Source organism: Anopheles coluzzii, chromosome 2, assembly GCF_943734685.1.
Source record: "Anopheles coluzzii chromosome 2, AcolN3, whole genome shotgun sequence".
NCBI classification, from domain to species: Eukaryota; Metazoa; Arthropoda; class Insecta; order Diptera; family Culicidae; genus Anopheles; species Anopheles coluzzii.
The window spans coordinates 42,454,490-42,479,624 of NC_064670.1; the positions used below are offsets into that span (position 1 = coordinate 42,454,490).

The 25,135-nt window shown below is 47.4% G+C and overlaps 5 protein-coding genes across 13 annotated transcripts in view; 2 read left to right on the plus strand and 3 right to left on the minus strand.

Moving 5' to 3' along the window:
• Positions 1–25,135, plus strand: part of LOC120952522 (flotillin-2) — a 153,738-nt gene that overhangs the window by 112,670 nt on the left and 15,933 nt on the right. For all 6 annotated transcript variants that reach the window (XM_040371896.2, XM_040371895.2, XM_049607148.1 and 3 more), the window contains exon 3: positions 24,934–25,121. In XM_040371896.2, coding sequence (XP_040227830.1) covers positions 24,934–25,121 — 188 coding nt within the window. The remainder of the gene's footprint in view (positions 1–24,933; positions 25,122–25,135) is intronic.
• On the minus strand, positions 2,698–12,258 carry LOC120952513 (glucose dehydrogenase [FAD, quinone]). Of its 4 annotated transcripts, none has more exons than XM_040371880.2 (3): positions 12,156–12,257; positions 10,169–10,534; positions 2,698–4,389 (listed from the first exon to the last, which is right to left on the minus strand). In XM_040371880.2, the coding sequence occupies exons 2-3, from the start codon at positions 10,457–10,459 to the stop codon at positions 2,791–2,793; spliced, it is 1,890 nt and encodes a 629-aa protein (XP_040227814.2). In that variant the 5' UTR covers positions 10,460–10,534; positions 12,156–12,257; the 3' UTR covers positions 2,698–2,790. The 4 variants fall into 4 exon arrangements, with proteins under 4 accessions (XP_040227814.2, XP_040227813.2, XP_040227811.2 ...); XM_040371879.2 differs by lacking the exon at positions 2,698–4,389 and adding an exon at positions 4,504–6,177 and having other exon boundaries at positions 12,156–12,248; XM_040371877.2 differs by lacking the exon at positions 2,698–4,389 and adding an exon at positions 8,311–10,009 and having other exon boundaries at positions 12,156–12,258.
• LOC120952528 (glucose dehydrogenase [FAD, quinone]) lies at positions 12,354–15,408 on the minus strand. The gene is made up of 2 exons (XM_040371909.2): positions 13,565–15,408; positions 12,354–13,484 (listed from the first exon to the last, which is right to left on the minus strand). The coding sequence occupies exons 1-2, from the start codon at positions 15,083–15,085 to the stop codon at positions 13,008–13,010; spliced, it is 1,998 nt and encodes a 665-aa protein (XP_040227843.1). The 5' UTR covers positions 15,086–15,408; the 3' UTR covers positions 12,354–13,007.
• Positions 15,473–17,344, plus strand: LOC120952529 (glucose dehydrogenase [FAD, quinone]-like). The gene has a single exon (XM_040371910.2). It carries the CDS (start codon positions 15,761–15,763, stop codon positions 17,327–17,329), a length of 1,569 nt encoding a protein of 522 aa, XP_040227844.2. The 5' UTR covers positions 15,473–15,760; the 3' UTR covers positions 17,330–17,344.
• Positions 18,122–22,940, minus strand: LOC120952517 (glucose dehydrogenase [FAD, quinone]). Its single transcript, XM_040371884.2, has 4 exons — positions 22,802–22,940; positions 20,123–20,562; positions 19,871–20,041; positions 18,122–19,791 (listed from the first exon to the last, which is right to left on the minus strand). Exons 2-4 carry the CDS (start codon positions 20,322–20,324, stop codon positions 18,293–18,295), a joined length of 1,872 nt encoding a protein of 623 aa, XP_040227818.1. The 5' UTR covers positions 20,325–20,562; positions 22,802–22,940; the 3' UTR covers positions 18,122–18,292.

The window sequence follows — 25,135 nt, forward strand, 5'->3', positions numbered from 1 at the left end:
AATTTACTAGTGTATAGTAAACTGACCAATTTTAAACTAACCAAAGTTAGCTGTTGTTAGCTGCTTGTTTTTTTTTATGTTCATTTAAGACACATATTTTCAGCGATTAGAAATGCATGATAAACAAATTTCTAGTAGAGTGCAAAACGCTGCACTTGAACAAAACCTTTTTATATATGCTTTGGTTTTATTCCTCTATGTTTTAATCGAGCTTGTCTTTGGAGATATTAGGTGTAAACTTATTCTAAAACTGGTTGCATAAATGCACAAATTAACATAGCCACCGTGCGGCACAAAACATATACACCATTTATGTTTACGATGCACCTGCATTTGATTTCCGTGAGCTATTTCTTCCTTAATTTTTGTTGGGTTGTTTGTTCCGGTATCCAAACAGTGTGTATCATATTTTCGTTTTACATTGCGTTGTAGGGTAGTATTTGCTATACACCTCAACGTAAGTGTAATGAAACAAACGAAGCTTTACCTGTATACCAGTTGTCGGTTGAGCTGTAACAATATCTTCCGGTAAACTGGATTCGATTGATTTATCGCCACATAATCAACATGTTCCGCCATATCGCACGGCAGTTCAGTTCCTTTAATGCGTGCAACACATCAACCAGCGCCCCGGTATGGGAAAGAAAACAAAGCATGAAGGAACTACCCTGTCCGAGACTCCTATGCATTGCAAAAAAGCAAACATTTGCCGAGCGCACTGATAGAAGAAAAAGGTTTCACCGCATGCCCAATAGCGCTTGGAACATATGATAGCCACTAAAAGGCAATCTGCGGCGCAAGATATAACCAGGATGGCCTTTAGCGTTGTTTGTCTCCAGATTATAGGCAAATAGCGCAGTGTTGTTGCACAAGGAAAATCAAACCAATCCGTCTTCGCCCGGGATGTATTCGATGTACCATCGCTATGCCATATTGCTTATTCGTCAATTTGATCGCCCAATTTCAAAAGGGATGGTACGTCAACTGAATCAATCAATTTTTGCCTCTTCTTGAAATAATGACCTTCACCGAGATTGGTAGCACCTTGATCTCACATAATGCATAGCGAGTAGTGGTTCGGTAAACGCCAGAGACTGGAAAAATGCGCCTCAAGCGGCGAGGTGAGAAGATTGAAAGTTTGGCAAGAAAATACAACCAAGATACGGCTGATTGGACAGACTACGAGCATTAACGCAGACCAATGTCCTTGCATCGTTGCATTTTATTGTGCGTTGGCCTTTATAGGGGTATTAGAGACTTTTTCTGGTAGTTTAGTAATTAATGGAGCTTATGGTTGTTTTACAGCTATTTATTTGCAAATGTTATTTCATTGTTCAGCATCAATGCTAATGAAGGACATTGTTTGCGGAACTATTTAAATTTCATGAGAAAATCGGTCGATCATTTTGTGGGATTATTTTTCTACGTTGCTCAGTAGCGTCAACATACACAAACTCTTTATTTAGCCACAGTGACATTTAGTGACATTTATTTAGCTTTAATCAGTTACTCAATAACCCTCCATTACATTGGACTTATCGGTTGAGGTAGCTTTGCGATGGCGATTATTGTTATTCTCTCCACCTTGTGGTGGTAATTTTCGTCTTAAGCAACTGTAGTACAGATTGTACCATGACCAGCTCACAAGTGTGACGTTTTTGGTAAATGCAATAACCGGTCTGCGAGGTGCACACGGCGCCGACTGCCGAAGAAAAGTTGCAATTGTATCCAACAAGCATGTACGATGCATGTGGTCGTGTGTCTACTTGAAAACTGGCCGGCTTGATTTGGTTGGCTGGCAGAAAGATAAACCGCTTCTACCCGTGCGGTGGGAATGTGTTGCATGTGCATCAACTGCTCAAAGTAGGAAAGTGACAAAATTTGCAGCAAACCACCCAATGTGTGTGTATCGACCTTAGCACCGTGCTACTTCTAGCCTCGGGCATATTATACAACCAAAGCTGTACGAATATTTCTACAGAGCCGATCTTACTGCAAAGTGGGACACAGAAGCATCATCTTGCCATGCAATAATATGCGACTCTCACTGTAAAACGATCAACTAATAAAGTTCTGTTTTTGTGTCTTTTCTTTTTAGGTAAATCATATAGACGAATGAAAAGGCAATGACGCACAATACGGGTCTGGTTATATGAGGTCTTCATCATTGCAATTGGTAACAAGATGGGCGTTATTTCATGACCCACAAATCATGTATACTTGATTTTCAAAATTAAATTACATTCACATGTAAGGTCGTGCAATTTTTGTCAACTAGATGTACGAAAATGTTATGTCATCTACGCGATACATTCAAATTAAGTCGTTCGATAATAACACAGCGGTGTAGTGTGTGCATTGGAATGTTTAGGAAATCATTTTATTTACGTGACAGTTGAACCACTTTCTCTCTCCTTTCCTGGCAAAGGAGGAAAGCTTTACCACTGTATTCCAACTTCCCCTTTGTTTGTTCAAGTGCCTTATGTATGATTCGATCATTGTTGGATGTTGTATTAAGTTAAAATTTCATTCCGTGTAATTAGCGATTAAATATCTTTACAAATGCTTACATCGTATCACATAAAATATCAACCCATGTATATTCTCATTCCCATCACTGTAAAAGCTTGTCATCATGAACCGGTTCGTGCATACTTTTAGGGGCAACATCGTCAGTTATTTGACTTCAACCGGTAATTGTTTCTGTACACACGAAAACTTTATTTCACCAGCATACGCCGCTGCTACGTAGAAAATTTGACATTTTTTTCGAGTTGATCACTATATTTATCAGAGTTCTGTGTGTGTAGCTGCTTCCTTCTTCTCTACTCCGTAATCCTCCTTTATCATATCGGCACCCTTTTCACCGATCATGATAGTCGGTGCATTTGTGTTGCCGCTCACAATGTCGGGCATAATGCTTGCATCTATTACGCGCAAATTTTGTACCCCTCTCACCTTCAGCCTAGAATCGACAACGGACGCTTGATCTCCATCGGGACCCATTTTGGCCGTACCCGTAGGATGGTAGATAGTAGAGGACATGTATCGGGCGTAACACTCCCAGTAGCTATCTGATTCGTACTCCAACCGATCGCATTCCTCAATCTTCAGGTGGAACTCTTTCAGCTCATGATAGCCGAAATTTTCCGTATCTAAAAGTTTGCGGAAGAACCGAATGCCACGAATGATCGTTTTTACATCCCGCTGGTCGTCGAGGTAGTTAGCGTTGATGATTGGTGCATCGTACGGGTTGGACGAGCGAAGCTGCACATTTCCTTTCGATTTGGGATTGAGTAGTGTTACCATCACCATAAGGATTTCGGACTTTTGGTTTTGCTCAATTATTTGATGGGAAATGTAGTCTTCCCAGCCAAAACACTGAGTGAGTCGTGCTATATCGGGCGTTTTCCAGAGAATGAGCGAGTGATGGTACTGTATGTCCGGGAATTTGGCGGCCGGGCTTTGTGTGTTGACGAACGCTAAAAGATCTGTTATACCGACGGTACCAAACGTACCAAGCCCGTAACGGAAGTAACTGTAGATACTGTCGAGCAGTTCATCCATGCTGCGTTCGATCGGTCGTGAACCGTGCAGACTCAGAAACAGGGGCACAATCAAATGATCTTGCAAATTTTCCCCCACTGACGGTATTTCCTTAACCAGCGGGATGTCTAGCCGATCGAGTTGCTCCTTTGCTCCCAGTCCGGAAAGCTGCAAAACTTGTGGTGTATTTATTGCACCAGCCGATATAATCACTTCTTTGCGTATGCTTGCTGAAACACCCGTCTGGGAGGGCACATCGAACGTCACGCCTGTCGCTGCAGTCCCCTCGAAGTTGATCTTGGTCACGTGAGCATTTTTAATGATGTGCAGATTGTGTCGATCAGCTGCGGTGTTTAGAAATGCTTTTGCTGTACTCCAGCGTCTTCCCTTGTGGACCGTGCCTTGCGCTACATTGTAACCGATATACTCATCACTGTTGATGTCCATAATCTCCGGTATACCCAACTCTTGTGCCGCCTCAGTTATCACTAGTTTAGTCATGTCGTTTGACATGAAAGAATTGACCTTGAGTAAACCACCTTGTGCGTGGTAGTCGGCTCTCTCCTGCAGCAAATGTTGCGCCCCGTTATCTTCGGACTTTTTGAAATACTCCAGCACATCCTTCCAACCCCAGCCCGGATTACCCTGCTCCTCCCAGCGATCGTAATCGCGGCTATTGCCACGCACGTACAGCATGATATTGTTACTGCTTGATCCACCCAACATTTTACCCCTCGGCCAGTAACTTCCGCGCTTGTAGCCTTTGCTAGCTGTGTCACTCCTTTCGGCGTAATAATTCCAGACATGCGAACCGTTCAGCAAAGCGAATGCCAGATATGGTACCTAATTAAGGGTAAGAGTTTCTATATACTTGGGAAACATCAAGAAAGTTTTTCCTTACCGGTGATCAATTGATTGAAGACAAACAATAAGCTCAATAACGAATAAACGGTAATGTATCGATACAGAAAAAATGGAATCAATGAGATGAACATTTATTGAAAAGCATACAAAACACAATGTGGTCGCTTAAAGCTCAGTATGGTTTGGCCCCTCACCCCAATCTTCCTTAATCATGTCCGAAGCCTTTTCGCCGATCATCATAATCGGTGCGTTAGTATTTCCCGACACAATGTTCGGCATAATGCTACCATCGACCACGCGCAGTCCTTCAACACCCTTTACACGCAGCCTTGCATCGACGACTGCTTCTTTGTCACTGTCAGGACCCATCTTAGCCGTTCCCACTGGATGATACAACGTAAGGGTCGTATAGCGTGCATAGCACTCCCAGTAATCATCACTATCGTACACCAGTTCATCACACTCGGACAGCTTCATGCGGTGCAGTTCTCCCTCATGCTCACGGAACGTCGGTGTGTCGACAATCTTATTGATGTAACGAATTCCACGCAAAACAGCCTCTACGTCTTCCTTTGCCTCCAGATAGCCGCTTTGAATGCGCGGCGGATTGAACTCATTAAAGTCCTCGGTAGCAAGCGTTACGCGTCCTTTCGATTTAGGGTTGAGCAATACCACGATAACCATCACCACGTCGGCCTCCGTAGCCGCTTCTAGCATCGACTGCGATATCTCCTGGGTGTAGCCAACCTTATCGCAGAACAAAACTGACTTCCCAGAGCCCTTCTCGAACTGGAAGAAGTGATACTCAATGTCTGCGAAAGGGCTGGATGCATCAAGTGTGTTGATAAATCCGATTACACTCGTCACACCATGTCCAGCCATCGGCCCGGAGCGCGTCATAATGTACTGGAACAGATTCTTCGCCAATTCCTGCTGTATGTTGTAATTTTCGGCAGTTGATTTGTGCATTTTAAAGAGCAGCGGCACGAACAGATGATCCTGCAGATTTTCTCCCACCGGCAGATCAGCAACCAAAGGAATGTTTACCTTTTCCAACAGAGCCTTCGGCCCAATGCCGGACAGCTGTAGGATGTGTGGTGTATTAATTGCACCGGCTGCAAGGATCACTTCTTTGCGTGCATGAGCCACCTTCAACACCTTATTATCGATCATAAAGTTCACATACTTGAACCGTTCAGTCGATGGATCGCGCTCGACCGTAACCACGACCGCGTGCTTGATAATGTGCAAATTGGGACGGTCTTTCACAGGCACCAGGAATGCCTTGGCCGGGCTACAGCGCGTACCGTTCACAATCGTACCCTGTGCCCGTCCGAAACCAACCTGCCGTGCTCCGTTAATGTCGGCAGTACTCTCAAATCCTGCGTCCTTGAACGCTTGCAGCATTACTTCGGCTAGGGGATGATTTACCGGGAAGTTACCGACTTTGAGGTACCCGCCAGCAGCATGATACTTGCCGCCATCGCGACGCAACAGCTCTGAGTCGTGGTTGTCTTCGCTTTTCTTAAAGTACGGTAGCACATCGCTCCATCCCCAGTTTGGATTGCCCAGTTCAGCCCAGCCGTCGTAATCGCGGGAATTGCCGCGCACATACAACATCGCATTGATGGCACCACAGCCACCGAGCGTACGACCCCGCGGCCAAAAGGCGCCGTCTTTCGAGCCCTTGCTAGCGTGTGGCGTCGGTTCGACGTAATTTTCCCAATCGGCGTCGGTTTTTTGTATGGTGAAGAATGTTTCGGGAATCTGCAAAAAGCGGTTGATGTAAACATGGATGCAAACTAGCAACGCTACTTGGCATACGACCAATCTACATATTTTATGTTTAAAATAGAAGTAAATTCAGAACTACAATTAGAAATAGATAGTCAGAAATAGAAGGATTGCAGGATCAGGAGTAGATTTAAGGAAATTATTGGATTGTTCGGTTTAGGGAATTTGATAATTTTATATTCAATAATTTCAAATTCAAATTAAACATTTAAAATCCCACTGTTCAAGTTAAAATTCATTTCCATTTTCATCTAAGAGTTCCCCGTGTTCTTGTTTGATGAAGTCCGATCCCATTTCAGCGATCATGATAGTCGGAGCATTCGTGTTGCCACTAACTATTAACGGCATAATGCTGGCGTCGATCACTCGCAATCCATGAACGCCTCTAACACGAAGTTTAGAGTCTACCACAGCATCTGGATCCGTGGCCGGGCCCATTTTTGCCGTCCCAACTGGATGGTAGGTAGTGACGGTGAGCTGCCGTACGTAACACTTCCAGTACGCTTCCGTATCATATACCAGCTCTCGGCATCCGGGTATATCAATCCGGTGAAGCGCTGCTCCAGCATTCCGAAACGCTTCCGTCTGCAGTAGCCGTTGCTGGAGTCGTATTCCCTGCACCAATACGTTCAGATCATCTGTATGTTCAAAGTAGTTCGCCTCAATGATTGGATGCACCCGAGGGTTAGCACTCGACAGCTTGACGCGACCGCGCGATTTCGGGTTGAGTGCTGTAATGTGCACATACATCGCCGGAGTGACACGATCCACCTCCTGCACTGATGCACTGATTATGTCGGTAAATTCAAAATGTCTTGCCTGTGCCTCGCTGAACCCACCGCCTCTCGGAAAGGCAAAGTTTAATATCTGCAAGTTTGGGAAAGGATCGCTGGTATTTTTAGTATTGAGAAACGCGCCAGTATTCAATGGTCCAGTTCGAACAACAGCCTGGCTGCGATTTTGCACGACATACGTGTACAATTCATTGATGCGAGCGAGTTGATCATTAATATCCTGTTCTTGTAGTGCGTAGAATTTGAAAAAAAGTGGAACCGCTACATGGTCCTGCAGATTACCTCCAACGTTCAGATCTACCTTGGGCGGAATACCGAACTGCTTCAGTTCATCCGTCCGCCCAACTCCCGATAACATCAAGAGCTGTGGAGTGTTGATAGCACCTGCCGCAAGAATAACTTCACGCCGCACTGCCACTTGCTGCACACGCTGACTTCCATCGACAACGAAGCGTACGCCCGTGGCAACGTTACGCTCGTCAATCAGCACCCGGTCCACGAACGCATGTTTGATGACGTGCAGGTTTTGACGCTGCCGAACTGGGGTAAGGAACGCCTTGGCTGGACTGCAGCGTGTTCCACCGATAATTGTGTATTGCGTGTTACCATAACCGTTGTGCCGGTCACGATTGAAATCATCAATCCACTCGTAACCCAGCTCTAATGCACCTCGGCGCAGGATTCCGTTCAAGGTCGTATTGTCAATGCGCTGCTCCACATTCAAATATCCACCCGTTCGATGATATTTGGCACCTTCGCCCCGAACCAGCGTTGGATTGTTCATATTTTCTGACTTGCGAAAATATGGCAGAACATCCTCCCATCCCCACTCGGGATTGCCCAAACTCTGCCAGCGGTCGTAATCACGCCGATTGCCTCGCAAATACATCATCGCATTAATTGCGCCGGATCCGCCCAGGGTACGGCCCCGGGGCCAAAATGTGCCGTTACGCGTTCCCAGGCTCGAGCTGTCTGACCGCTGCACATTATACGCCCAGTCGACGTCGCTGTGCTGCAGCGCCATCGCCATAGATGCGATCTGGAGTGAAGAGTACACATAAGTTAACGCTCAATCGTCATCGAATCAAGTGCATCCAAAAGAACGTGCCCTGCCCCCGTTCTGTCTGTGCATAGCGCCTTGTGTAAACAGTTGCAATCGTCCTCCACTTGTATGCACGCCAACAGATAAAACCACTCCAAACCCATAGTACTGTAACTCTCATCCGACAACCAACTAACCAACCAACCAACCAACCAACCAGTGCATTTTATAAGCGCAAACTCGGGTGAATTATAAACGCAACGCAATATGTACAGTAATAGGCCTTTTTTGACACATTCTCGTGTTTCCTTCTTCAAAGTATCATTTCTCAATTGCGATGCTTTTCTTCCTCATTCCATCCATGATCCTGCTTTATCATGTCGGACGCTTTTTCGCCAATCATGATAACTGCCGCATTCGTGTTACCGCTCACAATGTCAGGCATGATGCTAGCGTCGACCACTCGTAGCCCCGCCACGCCTTTGACGCGCAGTCTTGGATCGACTACCGCGTCCGGATCATTAGAATGGCCCATCTTTGCTGTCCCCACTGGATGGTAAAGTGTCAGGGTAAGTTCTCGAATGTAACACTCCCAGTACGCGTTGGAATCGTACAGTTCGTCCTGACAACTTGGCAGCTCGATCCGTACCGGCTCGGGTTCCATCGGTTTAGCGGCATCCGTTGCCATGATGTCTTGATGTATGCGGATACCTTCGATTAGTGTTTCGATATCCTGTCGGTGTGTGAGGTAACCGGCATCAATTTTAGGTTTCTGTTCAATCTGCCCTGATTGCAACCTTATTCGACCCCATGACTTTGGCTTTAACAAAATTACGAATGCACCTAGCACATCCGCTTCATTGTTAGCATCCGCCACGCTGCTGCTGAAAGGTCCGTCCAGCTCCATCATTCTCAGCCACCGACCAGCTATATTCGACCGCTTACGAGAATACATATGATGGTACTGTATGTTCGGAAAGGGATCCGAATGATTGACCGTGTTTACAAATCCCGTGAAAGCGTTGATACCAATCTCGCTTAGTGGACCATTCCGATGCATCAGATAATCGTACATATGTCCTATTACATTCCGGTTCAGATCAAAATCGGTGGCTGACGAACGATTGATGCAATAAAACAGTGGCACCATCACATGGTCCTGAAGATTGCGTCCAACGGGTAGGTCGGATACGATTCTAATGCCGTGCTCGCGCAGATCCTCTTCCTGCCCAATTCCCGAGAGCATGAGCAACTGCGGCGTGTTTACTGCACCAGCCGAAACGATCGTCTCCTTGCGCACCTTAACCTCCAGCACACGCGTCTGGTCGTTTGAAGAATCGTTATGCTCGTCAATTACAAACCGCACTGACGATACCCGCTGATGCGCATCAACCTCAAGCTTCGTTGCAAGTGCTCGTTTAATAACATGCAAGTTTCGACGGTCCTTGATAGGTGCAAGGAATGCCTTCGCCGGACTGCACCGAGCACCTTCGATCGTGTTAAGCTGCACCCGACAGAAACCGATATGATTTTCGCCATTGAAATCTTCCAAGTAGTCGTATCCGCTTTCCTGTACCGCTGCTATCAGATGTTCCATGTGGCCGGAATGACCTGAGGCACTACTAACGGACAAATATCCTCCCGTTCCGTGATACGTACCATCGCCGACGACTGCCGCGTCGTGATTGTTTTCCGATTTGCGAAAGTACGGCAAAACGTCCCGCCATCCCCAGCCAGAATTGCCCTCGAACTCCCACGCATCGTAGTCGCGTGCATTACCACGAATGTACACCATGGCGTTCATCGCTCCTGAACCGCCGAGCATTTTGCCACGTGGCCAAAAGCAACCGGCCGGCGAGGTTGACGCTCGACAAGCAGTGCGATTGTGCGGGTTGAGTTTATCCCTCGAATCGGCATAGTAAACCCAATCTACGCTTGATTTCGCTAAATGAATTTGCATAAAGGGTATCTACAAAATGGGGATGGGAAGGTTAATAAGAGGATGATGGGAAAAGGCGGAATGTTGAAGAATTAAGCAGAAGAAGGATGGTAGGGTAGGAAATAAAATAAGAAGCACACAAACACAAACACAAACAGCAGACAGCAAACACACATTCCGACACCCTACCTCAGACTCGATCGGTGGATCACCGCCCGCTTCTAGCAGCAGAACCTTCCAGTCCGGGTTTTCGGACAGTCGATTGGCAACAACCGACCCGGCGGAACCGGCACCGACGATCACGAAATCGTACTCATCCAATCCGCGCTGCAGTGCTGTCGGGCCGTAGTCCTTCGGCCACATATCCGGTGGGGAAATCGCACACTGTGCCGCCAGGATTGTTTGCACCAGCAGCCCAAACAGCTGATTCGCCGGTCCGACGCTCTGTGCGGCGCACTGGCCTCCCATTAAGGCCTCCATAGTCTTCCGGTTGTAAGAGTTACCTTAACAACGTTGCGCTGGCGGTAGCGTTCCGGGTCGTATCTAAGGAACAATCTGCAAAGCAAACGCGTAGAAAAGCTATATGTGTATGTGCGTACTACTTGTACGATAACCGTGGCCCGGTTGGTTGGATGGGTTTTGATAGACTGAAGCGCTTCCTATCGACACGCTTATTATAAGTACGTGTTTGATGAAGGACACCCGCCCGGTTGCTCTTTGCTAGAAGCACTAATGGTAGTGTTTAATGTATGTTATCAACAACCTCGCTGGCAGGAAGGTAGCGATTCTGGTACCCTCGTCATTTACAAGTAGTTTCAACTCGATCTTAAACAAATTTAATACTAATCTGCCAGACGATGGTTCTGAATGTTGTAATAGCAAATCATTTACCTTCAGACTGCTGCAGATATATATTAAAGCTTAGTTTACTTGCTCCCATTAATATTCGCACACGACTTTATTACTCATGCCTGTATACTAAAATCGTTTTATTCCTTCTCTCTTCTCCTGCAGGTATGGCGCTAGCACCAAACACCCCACAAGTCACAAAATCTCTTTCACACATTTGTCCACCCTGTACCATGTAAGAGAAACTGTACTCTTCGAGATCATTCATTTATACTTCATTATTGACTTATGTTATGCCTTAAGAAAACGTTCGTACTATTGACGTTGCGATGGTGGAGGTAAGCATGACATTAGCACATTATCACGCTGTTTGCCGCTTTACAATTCACACTTAACAGCGATAAACATGATATAATAAGGCGCACACTGCACCTGCTTATCGGTCGAGCACTTCTTATCAGGTGGACACCGTGTACTTAACCGTGTTGATAAGCAAAAAAAAGATTGTGATGGATTTCTTAAAAGCGTTTTGGTTCTAACACGTCATCACTCGCGCGCTAACTTTCCACGCTGTCTTTTCTACATGCTGCAAAAGCGCAGCCGCTTTATGCTAACACACAAGCGCAACAGCTAAAGGTTGTTATTGAACTGTCACTAGTAAATCGAAACGTTTTAAAAAAGCAACCGAGCACACACTATCTCGTATCCAGTCGTATGTCGTCGGTTATCCATCAGTTCTTTAAGATGACAGCAGAGAACACGATCACACAGCAGACGACACATATTCACAGAGCATACGCAAAAGCGGGCCGGATGTGATGCGCAACGAAGGAATCGGCTTTGAATAATGGATACCCCCAACCATCCCAGCACACACGTTCATGTGGCGATGTTGTGTGGCTTTGTAATCTTCCAAAACACCGGTACCACCCAATTATACATCAACTCTATGTGGCTGCGTTTGTTTTTTGTTTGCATATCAATGCACAATCAACAAAGTCATCGTAGCTACTGTAGATGTGTTTACGCTGGAAAAGAAATGTACGCCAGGGAAGAAAACTGGCCAAAGTGGAAGCAGCATTAACAAATGGAGCATATATTCACTCTTGTTAGCAGTGTGACGTAAAAAAGTGCATGATATCCGTTTGTACAACGATTCAATCATCACACAGATCTATTTTTAAACTGAGTACTTTGCGTACGTTACACTGACAAGGGCTAGCTACGCGTAAATAAACCTCTACTCAAACGGTGTAAAAGGAACCGGAATTTACACCACCCTTTAGGTACGCGCACACACTACTTGCAAAGGGAGCTGGCAACTTACATTGAACTTGACTCTTGAACGCAAACACTGAACCGAACGGTACGAAGCACAATCGAGAACTGTGGTTTCTTGCGGCCGCCCGGCGTGTATTATCGCTCGCTCTTCTGCCGATCTCATCCATACAAACGCACGTTCTGTTTATGCCGTTGCGGAATCTGTGTATTTGTTTGGACTGACTGCGAGCACTATGCGAGCCGGGTCGGTCATACGAGTTTTAATTTAGCGTCGTTTTTTTTTATTTATTTCATGTATTCTTTTGCGTGTTATTCGTCCGCAACTACCACATTATTGGCAATGTAGTTCGGACTAGTGTTAAATATAAAAAAATAAACAAATTTTGCATCGATTGTTGGCGAGTTTTTTTCTGTTCCTACTTGAAACCTGTAACAATGTTGCGTCATCTAAAGACACAAGTACATGGAACACAATTGAGCCCAAACAAATAAGCCCTCTTTTGAATTTGGAGTGCAACAGATCATAAATTCTACCTTTTTCTATACCTGCACTTATTCGCTTTAACCGATTTTGCTTTTAGATTGAACTAAATAAATATTTACGCCAATTGTGTCAAAGCGATAATTGCCATTTGTGATTGCAATCAGGAAGACGCCGCTGATTATCAGTTCCACGAAACTGATAATCCATGTAAACAGATAGACTTGTCGCAATCGGCTAATTCTATTTTAGGTTTTAAGAATTGCGACTTACTTAACAAGCTCTAACTAATGGCTAATGAAAGATTCATCGAGTGGATCGTGCACATACGATTAATCTTGTGAGTGATATTGTACTAGTAAAATAGTAGAAGAACCTTGCAGATCACCGTAACTAAACGATAAATACGATTGCATGTTATGGAACTTTTTTGGAACTTTTTATAACCTTCGTCACTGTGTTGCTGGTGGACGGGTGATACTGGTAGTCGATACTAGCGCACTGCCGATAGTGTTCTTCGCGTGCCAGGGCCGGCAGATGTGCGTACTTGATCAGGTCGGCAGCCCGTTCCGCTATCATGATGGTCGGTGCGTTTGTATTTCCTGTTGTTATCTTCGGCATTATGCTAGCGTCTACAACGCGCAGCCCTCCTATACCGTGTACCCGTAGCTGATCATCGACCACCGCCATCGGATCGGTCGCTGGTCCCATCTTGGCGGTGCCTGACGGGTGATAGATCGTTTGCGAGTAATGCTGTATGAGACACTTGAAGAAAGCGTCACCGACCTGTCCGTTGCACGTGTCACCGTGCTCTGCATCGTAAATGAACGTTGCGTTGATCTTCCTCATCACGGACGTCTCAGCAACGCGCACGCCAAACTTGAGCCCTTCGACCTGCAAAGCGAAAGACTCCTCCCCGTTCAGTTTCACGAAGAACCAAACAAGCAACCCCTCTCGTAAACTATTCAACTTACCAAAATGTCCAGATCCCGCTCGACCGCAAAATAGTTGGGATAGATTTTGATCTTATCCATTGGATTGGCACTGGGTAGCTCGAGCCAGCCGCGACTCTCTGGGTGCATCAGCAGTGGCATGATCAGAAAGGAATCGTGGTACACCCACGACTCAAAGTTGCGCGCATAGTATTCGTAGGTGAGACCGGCGCCAGCCTGTCCCTCGGTGCCACCGTCCGAGATATCCGATTGAGCGGACATGAAAATTTGCACATCGCCCCGCCGGCTGCCCGGCTTGTTGTACTTGGTGTTGATAAACCCCATCACCTCGCAGGACGGCATCGACAGCAGCCGGCCCTGGTTCCGAAACAGAAAGTCGCGTGCCACCGAAACTTCGTTCACTTCCACCAGGCGTATCGAGAGCGGTGCGCTTCCGGTCGGGTTTTGGATCAAAAACACGCCACCCCCGGCGGCAACGTGATCCTGCAGGTTCTGCCCAACGCCGGGTAGCTCGTGGATCACGCGAATGCCGTGCCGCTGCAGCTGATCGCGTGGCCCCACTCCGGACAGCATCAGCAGATGCGGGCTGTTCAGTGCGCCCGCGGATAGGACGATCTCCTTCGTCACCAGCACGAACTGCCGCCGGTTGCCTTTGCGAAACACTACACCGTAGGCACGCCGATCCTTCGGATCGATCAGTATCCGCTCCACCATAGAGTTCATCGAGATGTGCAAATTCTTGCGATTTCCAATCGGTCGCAAATACGCCTTGGCGGTGCTGCACCGCAACCCGTCGCGGATGGAACCGTGCAGTGGTGCAAACACCAGCTGGTCGGGTCCGTTCACTTCATCCGCCAGCTTCATGCCGAGCTCTTGGGCCGCCTGCAGAAACATTGGCTGCAGCGCGGACCGGTTGCGGATCAGCTCCACCGTCATTGGGCCCGTCGTACCGTGGTACGGGCGGCCGGCAATGTTCGGGTCACGCACATTTTCCATCTTCACAAAGTACGGCAGCACATCTTGCCAGCTCCAGCCCCTGTTACCGAACCGGGCCCACTCGTCGTAATCTTCCGGGTGGCCGCGCACGTACATCATCGCGTTCAACACGGAACTCCCGCCAAGCACTTTGCCGCGTGGCCAGCTGCACCGATTGCCGCGCATACCCTGACAGAAGCGTTCGTTCGGTTCCGTTTCAAACTGCCAATCGAGTGGGCCCTTCTGTAGCGCTGGATACAGGTAGGGAAGATCGCTGAGAAACGATTCGTCAGTGCCGGCTTCGAGCAGCAGCACGTTCCAATCGCACACCTCCGAGAGACGGGCGGCTGCTGCCGCTCCCGCACTTCCGCCACCGATCACCACAAAGTCGTACACGTCGTAGATGAACTGGGACGGGATGTCCTGCACGCGGTTCCGATAATCGACCACGTCCGTGCGCTGGAGCCAGATGCAGGCGTCCAGTATTAGCAAAATCAGTGCGCTTGTGGGGCGCGTCAGCATGATGCGCATGCGCGTGTATTGGCTTTCGAGTGGACCGAACCCCATGGTTTCGGCACGGGACAGGTGAAGGTTATAACGCAGACGCCAGATGGTACTTAGTTGTGGAGTTTCCTCAAATAAGAACTTGAATTCGGCAGGTAGGTGAAGTTATTTACGCGACGGTTCGCGACAAACTAAACCCACAAGTACGAACCATTAAGATTGTCCCGTGTCGGTTGTTTAAAATCTATTGGCCAAAACTGCTGCCATCATCAAAATCGATACAGCGTGGAATAATAAAAACTGGGTCGCCTTCAATACTGACTGACAGAGCTCTGAGCCGATCAGGGTTGAAACCTTGCTGCTGATTGTTTCGTTTGGAAATTTATGTAATATGGCTTTGTTAATGTAGATAATTTTTATTTTGATATTTTACATTACATTCTTCCATATTTTAAAGTTTGTTACAAATAACATTCTCAATAAGTCTTCATTGAACTTTCATTGCGTAACAAACAATATATAAGAACGGTAATTGTTCTAGTTGGTCGAAGAACGGATGTTTCCGATTTATTTTTGTCATGCTGTCCGGTATTGACCGTTCGTCTGCGAAAAGTTGCCACATCGTTTACACTACACGCACCAGTCGGCATTCCGACCCGGCTAGGGACGGTTCACATTTTTCGCCACCTCAGTGGCATTAGCAGTGGCTGCGTGTAAGTGTAGTGTTTCCTCGTCAAAATGAACGCGGTTGGTAGCTACGAAGTGCGGACGCGGCTGCTCTATACGTCGCGAATCGGAACCGTGTTTTTGCTACTGATTGATGCAAGCATCTGGCTGCAGCGACCCGACATTGTAGACTTCCACCACCGTGTGCAGCCCATTCCCGGCCCGTTTGTGCAGGACATCTACGACTTTGTGGTGGTGGGAGCTGGATCTGCCGGTGCCGTGATGGCCGCACGGCTCTCCGAAATCTGCCACTGGGACGTGCTGTTGCTGGAGGCCGGCACGGACGAGTCGTTCCTGACCGACATACCGTTCCTCTATCCGACGCTGCAGACGTCGCGCGTCGATTGGAAGTTTCGCACGGAACCGTCCGATCGGTTCTGTCTCGCAATGAAAGATCAGCGGTGCCGGTGGCCACGCGGCAAAGCACTCGGCGGCAGCTCAACGATCAACGCAATGTTGTACGTGCGCGGCAACCCGCGAGACTTTGACGCCTGGCGTGACCTGGGCAATCCGGGCTGGAGCTACGACGATATGCTGCCGTACTTTCTCAAGCTGGAAGATATGCGCGATCCACGGTACGCCAATCTATCGTACCATGGGCGGGGTGGTCCGATCAGTGTGGAACGATTCCGTTACCATACGCCGCTGCGCAACCATCTGCTGGCGGGGCTGGAGGAGATGGGCCTTACCAACCGGTACGGCGAAGTGAATGGGCCGATGCAGAGTGGTTTTGCCGTACCGCACGGTTCCATCCGCAATGGGTTACGGTGCAGCACGGCGAAGGGTTATTTACGGCCGGCAGCGGCGCGTAAGAATCTTCACATATCCACCAAAACGATGGTCGAGCGCGTTTTGATCGATCCAAACGATCGGCGCGCCTACGGTGTACAGTTCGAGAAGGGTGGCCGACGGTACCAGGTGATGGTGTCGAAGGAAGTGATTCTATCAGCCGGTGCGCTTAACAGCCCGCAGCTACTGATGCTGTCCGGAATAGGACCAAGGCAGGAGCTCGAACGCCATGGCATTCGTGTGATCCAAGATCTGCCCGGCATAGGACAGAACATGCAGGATCACGTGGCAACCGGTGCGGGGGGCTACACGATACGACCACCACCAGGCAGTCCCCCGCTAGCGTACGATTTTGGCGACGCAGTGGGCGTTGATACGCTGAGACGGTTCCTCTTTAACGAGGACGGCATGCTGTACGGTATGTCGCTGTGTGAGGTTATGGGTTTCCTGAACACCAAGTACCAAGATCCGGAACTCGATTGGCCCGATGTAGAGCTGTTTCTCGCCAGCCTGTCCGATCTAACCGATGGCGGACGGTTCGGGAAGCGAGGTTCGGGTATCAGCAACAACTACTACGCGCAGGTGTACGAGGAGCAGGTGTATCAAAACTCGTACATGGTCATACCAATGTTATCGCGCCCGCTCAGCACCGGATGGTTGGAGCTGGCAAGTAAAAATCCACATGATCACATCCGTATCCATCCCAACTATTTTGACAACCCGAAGGATATGATGGTACTGGTAAGATTGATAAAGCAAATTCTTTGCGTGAGCGACAGCATTTTGGGTTGACCAATACTTTTGTTACTTTATAGATCGAGGGTCTGAAGTTCGCCGATGCCCTTGCAAATACGACGGCGATGCGCAACATCAACGCTACCCTGCTTGATTACTCTAGGTCAGCCTGCCGAGCGAGTAATTTTCCCAACAAAGACGATTTCTACACCTGTCTGGTGCGACACTACACCCAGACAATCTATCATCCGTGCGGCACGGCCAAGATGGGCCCGGTCACCGATCCAATGGCAGTGGTTGATCGGTTTCTACGCGTGCACCACATCGGCGGACTACGCGTAGTTGATGCGAGCATCTTTCCTGTTATTACCACGGGAAACACGAACGTGCCTACGATTGCGACCGGAGAGAAAGCGGCGGATCTCGTTAAGGCAGCGTACGCAGCCGATCTACGAGCGCACGCCGACACGCTGCGGGAGTGTAAGACACTGCACACAGACTATTCTGCCAAAGCGATGGAGGAGAGCCAGGCAGTATGAGTAGAAATGGAATGGAAAGGAACGGAACAAATTTATTTCTCCCATGCATTTTGAAATTAATTTCGTTTCAAGGAGATGGTTCTTGGAATTGTGGGATGATATGCAAAGATATCATTTATTGAATGCCTGATCGATAATAGGAAAAGCATATGTAAATACACAAACTAGTTATGTATATTCTTTACATTGTGGAATACTCTGGAATAATAATCTGGAATAAGCAGGAGATAGTTTCGGTCAGAGTTCATAAACTAGAGTACATCAATTTTACATGTGTTTTCATCTTTATTATTACTACTGGTTGGTGTATAAATTAGTTACCGCTTACGTTATAGTCACGACCTCACACACATACATTACACATTCACGCAGCCACAGACTGGGCCTCATTCATCACATTGCTTGCTGGAGAGGAAAATGTTTTATTTTACAAAGAAGGTCTGATGATAGAGAGCGACCGGTGCGACGACCATTTGCCCTTTCACGCAACGCCACGTTTGATCCAAAAATCCTTTATCATGTCGGCCCCCTTCTCTGCTATCATAATGACCGGTGCGTTGGTGTTGGCACTGACGAGCTTTGGCATAATGCTGGCATCGATGACACGCAGACCGCGCACACCGTACACGCGCAGCTGCGGATCGACAACGGCCTGCTTGTCCCAGTACGGCCCCATCTTGCAGGTGCCGACGGGATGGTAGATCGTGCACGTGTAGTGCCGGATCATGCACTCCCAGTACAGATCGGTGAACATCTGGATGTGTGCACAGCCGGGGAACTTGTACGCGCTCAGCGTCGACTGGTACTTTTGCATCGTTTGCGTTCGCGACAGCGCGTACGCAATCTTTACACCCTCGACCAGCGTGCGCATGTCGCGGTCGTCGTGCAGATAGTTCGGGTAGATATACGGATAGTCGAACGGATTGCTGCTGCGCAGTTTGATCGTACCAACGCTGTGCGGCCGCAACAGCATCGGTATGATGCTCCACGCGTCCATGTTGTTGATCGGTTTGAAAACGGTATTGTAGAACGCTTCCGTCAGACCGTGAGCCTTGCGCAGCTGGTTGCCGCCGTCTGAGTTGGTCGAGCCGGACACGAAGTGAAACTCAATGTCCGGATAGTCGTCGGTCGCATTGACATACTTCGTACTGACGAAGGCCAGTCCTTCCACCCCGCCGAGAATGGTCAGTGGTCCCTGCCCGAGCACAGCGTACTGCAGTACGGTCGACATCGAGTGGTAACGGTTCTCCACAATCGACACTGGCTGGTTCACCATAAACGTCAGCCCACCGAGTCCGATGTGGTCCTGCAGGTTTTCACCCACCGGCAAATCCTTGATCAGCGGGATTCGATGCTTGGCCAGCTCGCTCTTTGGCCCGATGCCCGACAGCATCAGTATCTGGGGTGAATTTACCGATCCACCCGACACGATCACCTCCTTCGAGGCGCGCACATGGTGCACCTTGCGATCGCGTATAAACTCGACGCCGAACGCAATCTTGCTGATCGGATCGATCATCACGCGTGTCACGTGAGCAAACATTGCCACGTGCAGATTCGGCCTTAACCGGGCTGGTCTGAGAAACGCTTTCCCAGTGCTGCACCGTCCCCCGCGACGGATCGTTCCCTGCGCGATCATGAATCCCGTCTGCTTGGCACCGTTTAGGTCCCGATTTTCATAGCCCATCTCGACGCCCGCTTCGACGAAAGCGGCCGCTAGTGGTGTATGGTACGGTGCTTCTCCGACCGTCAGATATCCCCCCGTCGAGTGGTACGGTGTGTTGGCCAGATAAGGGTTCGTGTTGTCTTCCGACTTTTTGAAGTAGTACAGCGCATCCTTGTACCCCCAACCGGTATTGCCCATGGCCTCCCAGTTATCGTAATCTTTCTTGTTTCCACGCAGATAAAGCATGTAGTTGAGTACGCTGGATCCGCCGAGCACTTTTCCCCGGGGCCAGTTACACCTTCCACCGTTCATTGCTGCAGATATTATAAGAAGAAAGTTTAAGTTAAGACACACTGGCAACAAGTTCCATCTTAAAGTAGTGACTCTACTGACCTAAGCAAAACGTTCCCGACGGTTCCGACTTATACTTCCAGTCCAGCTTGCTCAGCTGTAAATAGCCCGCCATCAGTGGTACCTCGGATATTTCCGTCTCATCGCCGCCGGCCTCCAGCAGCAGCACATTCCAGTTTTCCACCTCGGTCAACCGATTAGCCAGCACGGCTCCTGTGAGTTGGAAACAGGCAGCAGCAATTGGAAACGTAAAGTCCCGTTCACGGCCCTAACGTCATTCACTGTCACACTTACCTGCCGATCCGGCGCCTATAATTATAAAATCGTACTTGTCCAACATAATCTCCGTCGGCACATCGATAACGCGCGCCTCCGGATCCATGAACTCTTCGTACTGAAAGTAGGCAATCGCGGCAACCAGCATCGGCACAAACCAGCCAACGCTTGAGGCAGCCGTGGCTACCGATCCGAACGCGGCACCGACTAGCTCGCTCATTTTGTGCGATTATAGAGACACTGGTCACTGATCTCACTCGTTGTGCTCCACAAGAAACTGTTCTCGTTGGTTGTGCTCTAAAAAGTTTGTTTTTGTATTTTGTGTAATACGAGCTTTCAGTCTCAACTGCGGCGAGACGGGACTGATAGATGATTCACTGATTTCAAAGTGTACTTGTTTCACTTTAATCAAATATTTCACTACTGGTCACGTATTGTCGAAGGTTTATCTGCATTTTCTTTAAAAAAAAATAGTTACATTAGGTAATTTATCAGGACTAGCAAAATGCTAAACTGTATTTTTATATGCTGTATTACGTGGTACAACCGCTCAAACAAACCCAATTCTTAAACCACTCACATCAACTTTCTACTGCAACTTTCTACAACGCTCACTATTGGTTTCATTTAAACTGTTCAATATGTAATCAGTATTAGTCATCAATCATACTGCATCAATCGTGTCGAAGGTATTGCTGCACACGCTTTACCGTCCACCGCACTATTAACGTCACGACCACAGACGCACCATGACTCGATGCGGATTGGTGTACGCATTTTTAATTTTTATGTGCTAACGGGTTTTGTTTAGACTTGGATGATGCACCCACCCACCCACCTCCACAATGTAAGGAAAATGATATGGAGAAACCTTAAGCGTATGAATCCTAACGCAACGCATAACCGCACGTCCTATGATCGATTCCGAAATGACAGTGATAAAAGAACTTGTGAAATCGTTTTCCTATGTCTTATTACATCACACCACTTTTTTTTGCTTATTTTTTGTCAACTAGCGAAATGTAGAGTACCCACTGTACGCGGGTAAAGTTCGTAAAAACGTAGAATATGCGGCGCATAGACTGCTTAATCGATCACGTACTGTTGCCGAAAATTTAACGATCGTGATTCGGAATGTCTGGAAACCTAGGCTTTTTCAATGTACCGTACCCTTCCCTAAACTGGATCGAGAAAAAGTGAGGCCTTAAAGACTCGTCCAGTGACGGCTACGTGAGGAGAAATTGTAAACTGCGACACAGTTTGCTGAAAGTTACCGAAAGCGGCTCCCAATTTCGTACTGACGGTGTAGGGTAATTAATCAGCTACAGCTTTGGAGTACTTTGGTCATCGTTACCAAAAACGAAAACTGCCTTATCACACTACCAGCCCAGAGAGGCATGAAGTCAGTCCTCCATTAGCAAGACTGTTCATCATGTCTCTATGCGTTACGTCAAATATGTCTGACCCTTGCGTAAGTCAGAATACTGAATGCTTTCCAAAGGGTTGGGAAATTACTTTCGCTGATTGAATTCGATCGAAGCTACACCTGTGTGAGCGTGAGTGTGTGAGTATGGATAGGAGGAAAGAGAAAAGAGAGCACATGCAGCTGCTTTTACTTGGTGGAATTTTTAGTGCGGATTTCGTAAAAAAACACTATTACAAGCATTCACTGCAGCTTTACACAACCGAACCGGCCAGTGAGCTTTACGTCGTTCACTTTCTGTCACTTTCATCTTCTATGAGAAACTGGTAAGGGCGGCCCTCCATGTGTGTGCCCTACACGTTTCTTTAACATTTTAACACCTCATCTACAAGATCGGGCTAGGAACTACGACTTCTCATTCCGACGATCCAACTGTTGTACTGGTGGCAACGACCTTAACCTCCATAGGGCTGCCAAACCTAGTGTGGAATGAAGTGAAATAAAATCGGTCAAAACTTGTTTTCATTTCCTTTACTCTTTCTGGTCAAATATAGCCGCTTGGCGTACAATGTAAATGTGAAGAACAGGAAACTCTTCGTTTAAGTTCGCCTCTCGTCGAACGAACTGGACTAACATTGAATTCAGTTTCTAGATTACAAATGATCTATTGTTTTTTTCTTAACAACGATCTGTTTATTGGTGATCTTTCTGTATGTTTTAATATGGCTGCTTACTGTGCCATCCACAAAATCTTGAGAATCACGCAAATGTTTCCCTACCAAGAAAAAGAATCCACTCACACACTACCCCATTCAATACAAAGCTAAAGCCTGAACATCTAGCTGATCGTGGTTAGTCAGCTTGAGTCCAGTTTCAAGACCCACTCGTATACATTCCCGGCTTAACTTTCTTCCCTGTACGTTCCGGGATTTCCTCATACGTAGTCCGCACCAAAACATGAAATGGGTCATACGACCACGGACTGCCTGCTTCTTCTTGGATCACCGCTACACACTTTTTTGTGGCAGCACATGCATGCCCACACTTACACAAACACACACACACTTACGTATACAGAAAATAAGATACACGATTACACATCCCGCATCATTCTTTTGGAAAGTAGGTCTTCTCTGGGTCGCGGACGCGTCGACGGTTTCTCCTGTTCTTGATGTAACGCAACCGGTTGAGGTTTTTGGCACCGATTTGCGCTCTAAACAAACTCCCCCAACGGTTTGCTCTAGCAATGTTAAAGCAGTGGATATGATTCGAACCTCTTTTTTCGTCGACTTCACGGTTTTCCATTCACTGCACGCACGCACACGGTCCGATCAGCGAAGCATCGTGTTTGAAGCTATAGGAGTTCATTCCCGCGGCTCAACTGCACCGGTTCCACGGAAGAAAGTTGGACCTCAACTGACGATGAACCAAGACGCGTCCGATCGCGCAGGTCCCGACCGGTGGAGCTCGCCGCTTTCAGCCTGAAGCTTTCGTGTGGTGGAGGAACAGTACTGACTCGGGTTGCCGTCGGCCGGTACCGTTACCATACACCAATCGTTCTTCTTTTCACCGATCGGTGAAGTTGCAACTGCCAGCTGTTGGTTCGCTGCTGATTACGATATCTTCGCATCCGTAAAGATGGAACGACTGTTTCCCCTGTATGGAGAGGTTGTTTATTACATATTCGATTCATCCCAGCAGTGCACGATCTGGAGTACACAGGAAAGACACTCTGTCTTTACGTTTGGTTGAATGTTGTACTGACGATCGTGCAATCATCTCCAGACCTGCACCTCTGGAGATACCACCATGGAGCTCGTAGACTAGAAAGTGACAGCTAAAGTAATATCCTCCCTTTCGCAATATTAAATTATATATTCTTAGCTCTTATGCTCACCATGGAACCGGTTTCTTGATACTGCTGTTGTACATAGAATTGCTTTTGATACAAACAAGGACGAGACAAGTGAAATGTGTCTTCTCGATCTTACGCAATCACGCTAAATACTACTTCTTCCACCCTTCAAAAACCATCTCATTTTGAAAGTGGTATAATTTTTTTTTCATGTCTAGATTCCCCTCACAAAAGTGAGGTAAATTTAAGGGGAGTTCTTGCCATATACATTCACTGGCCAGGTTTAAAATAAAAAATACCGCTTTTTGTAAGAAATTTCATAGGCCAATGTCAATGTCACGGTCGGACGGTTTGCACAAGCGCCATTGACCACCGGTTGTTGGATGAGGAAAAAAACAATATAGCGGCACTTATTCCATCTTGCGTTAAAGCGAGGTTGTGAAATTAATACAGGTTTATCTCATCGGCGTACACAGCTCAAAACATCCACACCATGCGAATGAACTATGCAATATCGCTCGCAAGGATTTGCTTTGGCAGCCGGGCTGCCTACGTGCAGTTGGCCATGCAGCAACGTTGCTTGCTTCAGTTCACTTTCTGTCTCGCCTGTGTGGACACTTGCATTTTCCTACAGGGTGGAATCAGCTACTCCCCGGTTGGACTCCTTCTCTTTCTCTCTTCCTCTCTCTCTCTTTTTCTCGTAGCAATCGGCATTCCATTTCTCGTTCATCGATTTGTGTTGCCATGTGTGTCAATGGTAAAGCTTTTCAAACTCCATTTAATGTTACCGCGCACATAACCGAAAATGCTTTTAAACGCTTGTTGGTGTAACGTCTGCGGCTTATCATTGAGTTTATTTATTCCAGCTACATTGTTTTTCCTTTTCTCTTTTTCCTCTCTTTTGTTTCAGGAGGTTTGAGCTTTAATATCGTCTTTTATCTACTACTTAACCTAACTCCTACATAGTTTAATACGCAACAACAACTGAAACTTATTAAAGCATTAAAAGCACGTTACTGTCTAAGCTCATTTGATTTCGTTTTCTCGATGTGTCGATTATTTAAAAAATCTCAAACACTAATGCACACTTAAACAATCCAACCTTTGGATCATCCAACTTCCTGCGCTATAACCCCAAGCTGACCGCTTTCCAACATCCGCGCCACCTACCGCTGTGAGGCTACCTACGATGAGAAGGCGTTTTACGTTCAAGTAATACATTTCTAGTTATCACAGTTGCAATAATAGTGACCTTTACGTATCGTGTGTTTGTAGTGTTCATCGCAATGAATGATCTCGTATCTAGAAACGTAAAACCACGTCCATATCACCGTTGCAATAGCCATCAATGATCGTGCACCCTCCCCTGGTCGACATGGGCGTGATTAGCGCGCCTACATGTATGCAACTTTCACGCGGATGTTAGATTTGCCGTCGTATACGCCCATCACAAACACAGAACAAAAATTGATTTTCGAAAAGTAGTTCAGCTGATAACAATAATGACATAACAATAATGTATGTTTTTTCTTCCGTTCTACTCTCGTTCAGGTGGTTGTTGTGGCTCCACGAAGAAACGTACCATTGTCGGCGGTTGGGCATGGGCCTGGTGGTTGGTAACCGACGTCCAGCGCCTCTCGCTGGAGGTGATGACGCTGAATCCCATGTGCGAAATGGTTGAGACGGCCCAGGGTGTCCCACTGACCGTAACCGGAGTGGCACAGTGCAAAATCATGAAGGTATTTATACTGGA